The sequence below is a fragment of the Oncorhynchus mykiss genome, chromosome 6, assembly GCF_013265735.2.
Source record: "Oncorhynchus mykiss isolate Arlee chromosome 6, USDA_OmykA_1.1, whole genome shotgun sequence".
Classification (NCBI taxonomy): Eukaryota; Metazoa; Chordata; class Actinopteri; order Salmoniformes; family Salmonidae; genus Oncorhynchus; species Oncorhynchus mykiss.
Window position 1 is genome coordinate 87711248 of NC_048570.1, and position 9211 is coordinate 87720458.

Genomic DNA, 9211 nt, shown 5'->3' on the forward strand with positions numbered 1-9211 from the left:
CTTCAAAGTTCATAAACACAATATACACAAAGTGGAGTAAAAAACTTTTATTACTAAAAATATCTGATATTGAAATGTTGAAACAACTTACTTGAAGCAATACAATGATGTTCAAGTACATCCAACACTGACCTTTCTTTGAGTTCATTTTTTTGTCTCATTTTAAATGAATACTGTAACATTGCATACTGTAAGATGGTCATTGTCATGTGGATGGTGTTGGGGGAGTGGTGGGGTGCAACTGTAGAAAAGAGGGGCCTGTCCCAGAATGCAGCACAACACTGTGCTCGATCCACACTCCATGTGGCGCTTGCTGATGATGTCATTCGGGAGCAGATTGACCATTTATCTGTAGCAGGAACGTTTCAGACCTGTCAATTCTACAGAAATGCAAGATATTGATGGAATCCATTCAGTCAGTATTAGTCCATTCCACAGGAGGCTGGTGATGGGAGGACAGCTCATAATAACTTTCCTTACTCCATGCAAACCTAACCTGGGTAACTAATTGTTAACCCCAAACTAGCATCATCATACTGGCTCCCAGGCTAACACAAACTAGCATCACCATACTGGCTCCCAGGCTAACACAAACTAGCATCATCATACTGGCACCCAGGCTAACACAAACTAGTATTATCATACTGGCTCCCAGGCTAACACAAACTAGCATCATCATACTGGCACCCAGGCTAACACAAACTAGCATCATCATACTGGCACCCAGGCTAACACAAACTAGCATCATCATACTGACACCCAGGCTAACACAAACTAGTATTATCATACTGACACCCAGGCTAACACAAACTAGTATCATACTGGACACTCACCTGTTGTCACTCCTATCAGTGGCTGTCCTTAACGTGTAATGTGTAGTAGGACCAGGGCTCGGGGACGTACAGGTGACCGGGGTATTTCTTACGCAGCACCGGGTCGCTCCACAGCCAGGCCACCCACACGGCCACCAGGAACATGGTGACAGAGAAGCTGGCGAACAGAAAGAGGCCATTGGCGTCTGGGACAGAGCCCTTATGCCGCTGGTGGATCACCGTGGCTACCATAGCTAGGAAGGTGAGGAGGAAGAGTTGGAAGATCTGACCCTCTGTGACCAAGTACCTGAGGGGGTGTGAGAGAGGGGCAGAAGTGAGAGCTGCAGTCAAGATACTTTCACTTTCTAGAAGGAAATACTTAGAGTTGAGCCATGCTTCACACATTGAAATGTCCCCTCCTTCAGGTACTTTCAGTACGACATAAATCAGAGTACATTAATCCCATAATGGAGTACATTTATCAATTAGAATTCAGCAAACCTCTATGACAGTGATCATCAACTAGATTCAGCCACAGGCCAATTTCTTTCTTGAGCAAATGGTCAGAGGACCGGAACATAATTACAAATAATTTGTAGACTGCAAATTGATTGCAAGAAGCCCAAACAGATATTTCAAAACTTGCTTACATTTGTATACGATCACACATATCTTGCTACAGATTTCCCAAATTAAAATCACTTGGTGTTGAATTGCTGGTGTTTTGACAGTCTTATATGTCTAATAAAAATAAAACGTTTTTTAAAAAGTTTTACAAATCTTTGCTCAGAAAACATTTCTCAAGTCAAAAGAAGGAAGTAATGAGGGGACTGACCAATAGTAGAGGGCACTGGGTCCGAGTAGCAGCCAACCAGACACAAACTAGCATCATCATAATAGAAGGAAGTAATGAGGGGACTGACCAATAGTAGAGGGCACTGGGTCCGAGTAGCAGCCAACCAGACACAAACGAGCATCATCATAATAGAAGGAAGTAATGAGGGGACTGACCAATAGTAGAGGGCACTGGGTCCGAGTAGCAGCCAACCAGACACAAACTAGCATCATCATAATAGAAGGAAGTAATGAGGGGACTGACCAATAGTAGAGGGCACTGGGTCCGAGTAGCAGCCAACCAGACACAAACGAGCATCATCATAATAGAAGGAAGTAATGAGGGGACTGACCAATAGTAGAGGGCACTGGGTCCGAGTAGCAGCCAACCAGACAGGGGCATCGTCTTCTCCTCTTTGACGTGAGTAAAGCAGCCAGTGAAGTAGAGGAAGAGGATGATGAAGAAAGGAATATACCTGGAGGAAGAGAGAAGGAGAGAACTCAGTTGAAAACTAGTTCATGTCAACTTATTACAAACTCACTGCAAATACTGAACACTGATCACTTTAAAAAGGTTTACATGCTGTATATAGTGTATTCTAGTCAAGACTCATCCTATATAACTGCTGCTGTACACACCTTTTCTAGCCACATACTGTCCGTAATGTCATTGTTTATCCATACCATTATATACATACATATTTATATTCCGGACTCTGATATTGCTTGTTCTGATATTTCTTAATACCTTTATTGACATTTTTTGGACTTGCATTTGCTTATTGTTTTGTTCGGTATTACTGCACTGAACATAAGCTTTTCTCTAAACCCACAATAACATCTGCAACGTATGTGTACCCGAACAATAACATCTGCAACGTATGTGTACCCGAACAATAACATCTGATTTTTAGATATACAGACCAATATATAAATCAACTCAATTTGAAAAACAGTCCTTGTTCAAGCACTTTTAAAAAAGTGTTTAATCTAAATTGTATTATCAACCAATTAGCATGTTATGACAGTAAGCAGAAGAGAATATCCCATTAAAAGTGATGACCACATACCACATCAAATGTCCCAGTTGTTCATCATAAAAATAAAGAAGCTCAAACGAATCAATCTAAAATAAATCAAATAAGAGACATGTTCAAACAATATCAACAGCATTTTAGTTGTTGGTTGATATGAAACAGCATACATTTGAGCTCTATCAGGACCATGCGTTCATTCATCCTGGTTAACCCAGAACTATAATCTTCCGTCATTTGGTCATATTGTATCAGAAGGAGTTGGGTGAAAAGCAGAAGACGTTTCCATCCCGTATGGACTAACAAAGTATATATTCTCTAATAAAAAGGTGTAGCCTACCAGTGTAGCAGGTTTGAGGTCTTTGATGATGGGGTTCTCTCTGACAGACAGGTGGAGCTGGTAGCCACTCAGCAGCAGACGATGGTTGATGGAGTCGCCCACCAGGTGGATGCTGGCGCCCATCACTAAGGTGATGATGCTCAGGTACACGGCGGAGCGAGGCAAGGCCCTGGAACTCCTCTCAATCAGCTGCTCAGAGAGGGACGAGAGCACACACACATTAACAGGCATGTAAACACACACACACTAACAGGCATGTAAACACACACACACTAGCAGGCATGTAAACACACACACACTAGCAGGCATGTAAACACACACACACTAACAGGCATGTAAACACACACACACACACTAACAGGCATGTAAACACACACACACACACTAACAGGCATGTAAACACACACACACTAACAGGCATGGAAACACACACAGTAGCAGGCATGTAAACACACACACACTAACAGGCATGTAAACACATACACACACATTAACAGGCATGTAAACACACACACATTAACAGGCATGTAAACACACACACACACATTAACAGGCAAGTAAACACACACACAGTCAGTGTGCATGCACACACAGTCACTTAGTGTAGCATGTGAGCATCACAAATGAATCTGATTAATTCATTCCATATTGAAAAGCGATTATTTTGGACACATTTCATTATCACTGTAGCTTATAGGGCAACTGTGACTGTGAACAAACGGTATCAACCAGCCTTGCAGTTTGTGTTTGGTGGTTCCAGACAGTCACCCACCTTGAGCAGTAGGAATGGCGTGATGACATTGTAGGCCATGTGAAAGTAGTCTCCAGCACTGGGCTTGTTCAGGGGGAACCACTCCAGAGGGAGAATGAGCTGTATTAAATAATGGATACAACACAGGGCTGCATTCATAGCATAGACTTCAATGCTGCTATAACTAGGCTATTTGTTTGTTTCACTTTGTTATTTACTCAAATATATTATTGTAGCAGGGTGGTTCCCACGCCAGGACAGCCCGGAAATATTTTGGGTATCACAGATTGTTACGGCAATTCTCACATAGACACTTAATTGGAAGGAAGTATGATATAGACATGCTTTTTACATTTACATCACTGTGTTTTTTTTCTTTGAAAGTCATGTTGAAAGTGCCTCCTGTAAGAACCTATGATCCATGAACAGTACGTGATACAGACATCTCAGTGCCATTGACACCTCTAGCACTGAGATGCAGTGCCTTAGACCGCTGCGCCACTCGGCAGACCAATTGCCAGAACAACCTGAGATACCCACATTTTTTTCAAGCTATCCTGGTATGGAATCTCTCAGCAGGTTGTCCATACCATTACAAATGGGCCCTCCAGTCCTTGAGGGCCTGATTGGTGGCACAGTTTTGCCCCAGACCCAGCTAACACACCTGACTCCAATAATCAACTAATCATGATCTTCAGTTTAGAATGAGATTTTATTAATCAGCTCTTAAAACAGGTCAAATTTCTAGAGTGGCTCTCTGGTACTTTAGAAGATATGACCCATTTATAAAAAACATAGGTCTTCAATAAATCATAGCCCACATTTAGGATTGCACATTCAGCAAATCACCAGCAGAGGGAGTTAGCATTTGAATCCATTTTCCCATTCACTGTGTTGGTGGTGGTAATAAAATGCATCATAACTTCAAAATTAGCAGACAACCAACTCTGGAAATGTGATGTACTTATAGAGTATATTATTCCAACCAATGTCTTTCAATGAGGAAAATGAAAAAGGGTCCTTATGAGTTTTATGTTGAATAAATTAATGTGACAAATTGAATTTCAGAACTTAAACATACTCCGTATTAGTGATAGGGGCTATAAAAAAAAATATATAGTTACATATTGCAATATTATTGTGGGCGATATATCAATACTTTGATTACAAGTATAGATTAAAAAAAATGTAAAAAATCTAATTCACCAAAACTCATCCTATAGCTTGTTCTCCATCGTTTTAAATAGTGAGCCAACATGTTTTCAGCACTTATTTCCATGACTGATAAAAACTCATTTTCCCATGTTCTCTCTTATCTCTCCACAGCAGACATAGTGTATCAAATAGCAGAATCGTGAGAATCGTAATACATATCTTATCGGCTCCTAAGCATGGTGATGGTAACGTATCGTGAGGTCCCTGGTAATTCCCTACTCCACACACTAAGGAGTATGACTGCACGGCTCACGGATCATAGGGTCTTACTGTAGTGGAAGAATGAGAGATGGTGATCTCCTCGAGACTAGCGACTTGCTGGCGCTGAGGCCCAGCTTGAAGACTCAATCATGATTTATGACATTGTTTGGATGGCTGACCATCTGTGGGCTATCACAGAGGTCAAACACACCTTCTCTGCGGTTTTCTCCGGGAAATGTATATTTTGTTGGTCGGATTGCGGATAGTTCAAAGCGACACAGGGGTGTCCTCCTATCATTTAAATTCAGTTGATTAGATTAGCATCCGGTTGTGTTTTCCTGTCTTTTGCTTTTGATTGCAAAGTGTAAAGAAATGTTCATTCAGGTTGGGGGTGAGTTTCTGCTTGAATTTGACTGTGAATTCTCTTATACTGTGTCACGTACTGTCTTTTCTTTCAGAGACGATTCTGAACTGAAGACACGTGTCACTACGTTAAGCCTATTGGTGACAGTCATTTACTCGGAGTATTCTGTAAGGTATCATGTAACACTTGTTTTCATTCTTCCGTTCATTATTTTGTGACTAAAAAATATATTAGTTGAAATGAGTAAATTGATTCCTCGTTCTACAGATTAATTGACTATAAGCTTATAATTTATGTCTATCGATAGTTGTTTTTTACACTACATATTATTGGATATCACCTTGACATCTCTGATCTGCTTGCCTCAATAAATGAATGCTAGAACATTGGTCGCCAGGATAAGCTATTTGTAACAAATCTCTTAATAATTTTATAGCGGTGCAAGTTAGAGACATGTTAATTCTATTCAGAGGTAATTCAAGGCTCGCTAGCACCACTGGGTTTATCCAGAGACGTACAGGGCCTGTTGGATTTATTCACATAATATTACAGTCAGATTGATCAATGTAGTTTATTATTATATTCAACATACTTTCTACATAATGGTTGGATCATTTCAACCAAACTACATTACAGCAGGCATGTATAGGTCTAAAAAGGCCTTTCATGTTGTATAGCTTGTTTATTACAATAGTTGAAAATGACAAAGTTAACCTGCACTTACCCTTACAACACATTGAACAGGCGGGGGACTGGACAATGTGCAGCAGCCGTCCCTGTTTAAATACCCCTCCACATGAAGCTTATACGGTTGACTGAAGTCATCCATAATGGATTTGTGTCATCAATCATTTCCTTCAAGATGTATTGCATAGTTATGGAGTCACGTACTCCACCCCGTGAGGTAGGCCTATTCCTCTTTGGGATATGAGGCAGCCTAAAATGGCCACCTTCATCATGATTTTCTCAAAAATGGTTTGTGATACAAATGTAAAAAAGTATGTCAAATATCCTTCACCCCAATTAAGTTTCTATGTAAGAATTGTACGCTTTTTATTTAACCTTTATTTAACTAAGCAAGTCAGTTAAGAACAAAATCTTATTTACAATGACGACCTACCCCGGCCAAACCCTCCCCTAACCCGGACGACGCTGGGCCAATTGTGCGCCGCCCTATGGGACTCCCAATCATGGCCGATTGTGATACAGCCTGGAATCAAACCAAGGTCTCTAATGACACCTCTAGCACTGAGATGCAGAGCCTTAGACCGCTGCGCCACTCGGGAGCCCAAATGCCAGAACAACCTGAGATACCCAACATTTTTTCAAGCTGTCCTGGTATGGAATCTCTCAGCAGGTTGTCCATACCATTACAATGGGCCTTCCAAAGTCCAGTATCCAGTTTTGTACTGTGAGATAGAACCACAGGTCAAAGTGGAACTGTGGCCTCTTCATTGATGACCCTTTTGGCTTGGACTCTGGTTGGCTTTAGAGAAAGACACATTATGAAGTATGAACTCCAAAACAACATTATACAGAATGACAATGTATGAAGAAGACATTAGCCAATATGTAGGAACACAACAGTGCTGTGGTAGGCCTACACCTATATAAATACACATGAATAACATTGTCATTATCTTTCTGTTCATGTAGCCTACTGTATTATTCATCATTATTATTGTGTTGTTGGCCTTGATCTACCTCCGAGGTTAACGCCAGCGGGGGAAATAGGACGAGGACATGTAAATAAATGACATGCATGTTATTCAGTGGGCTGTTTGCCACAGTCTATACACAGTCCAATGCATTCCTTGCACAGGCCCCATGTGTTCCTAACTCTCTGCAAATAATGGGCAATATAAAAGCCAATATACACTGTATTGTATAGCTGTGCTTGACAACCTTCACAGCTGCCATCTTTTGAAAGTAGTACAGGCTGACAACTTCCCTGTCCTTGGTCACATAACACTGACCATGAGCACATTACAAGGCAAGAAGAACTTCAGCCAGCAAGCACAGGCAATAACTAACCTAGTTTAGAATATAAGGGGCAGTTTTGAGTGGCAGACTGATATGCCTTTACAGTATATTTTCTACTGACACTGTCTGACAGTAGCCTAGCGGACTAAACTCCACGGTGCAGGAAGTTTCTGATAAACCTCAACAGAGTGGACCCGAGACCAGGCTTTGTGGAATCTAGCTCTGACTAGATCAATTCGCCTTAGGTCAATACTAACATGAATTTAAATTATGAAACGCTCACCTTGTACAAATGTTTAAAAGCACCCGAAGCTTTTGGGACAAATAAAACCACTCGTGGGCCAAGTCGCCAGTTGGAGAACCCTGTCTTACAGCAACAGCAATGAACAAACAGGCGGTGGTTGTATTTGAATTAACTATTATTGAAACAGTAACGTGATAGATTTCAGTAAGCAAAGAAATGTATGCAACTACAGAGGACAAACATAAGTGCAAGTGGGGCGTTTCATAATTGACATTTTAAAGTATTGACCATGGGCGAATCGATGTAGTCGGAGCTAGATTCCACCAAGCCTGGTCTCGGCTCCACTGTTGGTAAAGTTCACAAACTTCCTAAACCATGGGGTGGAGTTCAGTCCGTTAACAGTAGCCTAGTCTTTATTGTTTACGTTTCGTTGATAGACAAATGCCTGAGACACTTCGGCTTATCAGGGCGACTATTCGACATGCACGGTGCCTTCCAACCACTGGCCCGCTAGATGGGAACATTAAATACTTGCCGATGATATAAACACGTTAATCACAAGTAAACTGTTCAAACCTGGGGTTTGTTGACGACCGAGGTGCATTGCTTTGACGTTTCCGTACCGCAGCTTGCATTCTCTTCCCGATGTCCTCCAATCCTGCAACGAAAATTCGCCACTTATTTTTCTTATTTGGTGTGGTTTTTTGGCGGTTGGCATCCAACCTTATGGTGCATTACCGCCACCTACTGTACTGGAGTGTGGGCCAAAGACAGATACTATTGTAAATCCTACCTGCCATGTCCCGTTTTCCTTTAAAAAGAAGATAACAACATATTTGGGACTGTATCTAATGACGTTCGACTCAATATCCTCTTTAAACTCATTTCCTGTATCCCCTTCTCCCTCAAACTGGATCTCAGTCTCTCTCTTTCCTTGACGATACTACCCACACTGTGTCAGTACATGCCCCACTGTCTCTATTTCCTGGCCATATTCACACTCTCCTGTTGGATGCTTTCCTATCCCATTTAGAGTCTTATTCAACCAGCTGTGTTCCAGCCTTCATCTTGTAAAAAATAGCCTCCTCTGGGCCCGGTGATGGGCCCCAATCTGCGGAGCTGTGGGCCCCCTATGTAATTTGAATACTGCCCCACCATGCCAAAGCATTAATTGTTGACGCTGGTCCATCACGTTTACAATTAACAAGAAGATCTTTCTTTAATCTAGGCTATATGATAAAGGATCCCACTGATGGTTTCACCAACAACATTTTTTTTGCCACTACAAAAGCATAATATTTTAGTGTATTGATGACAATAAATAAAATGAATTAGCTAAATAAATCATACTATTCAATAATTTCAATACCATGTTAAGATAATGAAATGCATTCTGGGATTCATTGTGCAAATACTCTCCAAAGCGTTGTTGT

At 41.2% G+C, this 9211-nt stretch overlaps 1 protein-coding gene across 3 annotated transcripts; it reads right to left on the bottom strand.

Annotated features, from left to right (window-relative positions):
* Positions 1-32: 32 nt before the first annotated feature.
* LOC110526757 (ceroid-lipofuscinosis neuronal protein 6) lies at positions 33-8511 on the bottom strand. 3 transcript variants are annotated; one of them, XM_021607941.2, is made up of 8 exons: positions 8355-8511; positions 6920-7037; positions 3793-3891; positions 3021-3209; positions 2717-2772; positions 2000-2122; positions 834-1119; positions 33-380 (listed from the first exon to the last, which is right to left on the bottom strand). In XM_021607941.2, exons 1-7 carry the CDS (start codon positions 8411-8413, stop codon positions 849-851), a joined length of 915 nt encoding a protein of 304 aa, XP_021463616.1. In that variant the 5' UTR covers positions 8414-8511; the 3' UTR covers positions 33-380; positions 834-848. The 3 variants fall into 3 exon arrangements, with proteins under 3 accessions (XP_021463616.1, XP_021463617.1, XP_036837283.1); XM_021607942.2 differs by having other exon boundaries at positions 33-442; XM_036981388.1 differs by lacking the exon at positions 6920-7037 and having other exon boundaries at positions 8355-8475.
* Between the last annotated feature and the right edge of the window lie 700 nt (positions 8512-9211).

What these genes read in the sequence shown, in the direction of transcription:
- LOC110526757 (XM_021607941.2), bottom strand. Translation starts at nt 8,413, where the DNA reads ATGCAAGCTGCGGTACGGAAACGTCAAAGCAATGCACCTCGGTCGTCA. An exon ending in TTGGAAGGCCCATTGTAATG is followed by an intron (nt 3,892 to 6,919) that starts GTATGGACAACC and finishes TATTTAATACAG; the next exon opens with CTCATTCTCCCTCTGGAGTG. An exon ending in ACCTCAAACCTGCTACACTG is followed by an intron (nt 2,773 to 3,020) that starts GTAGGCTACACC and finishes GATTTATTTTAG; the next exon opens with ATTGATTCGTTTGAGCTTCT.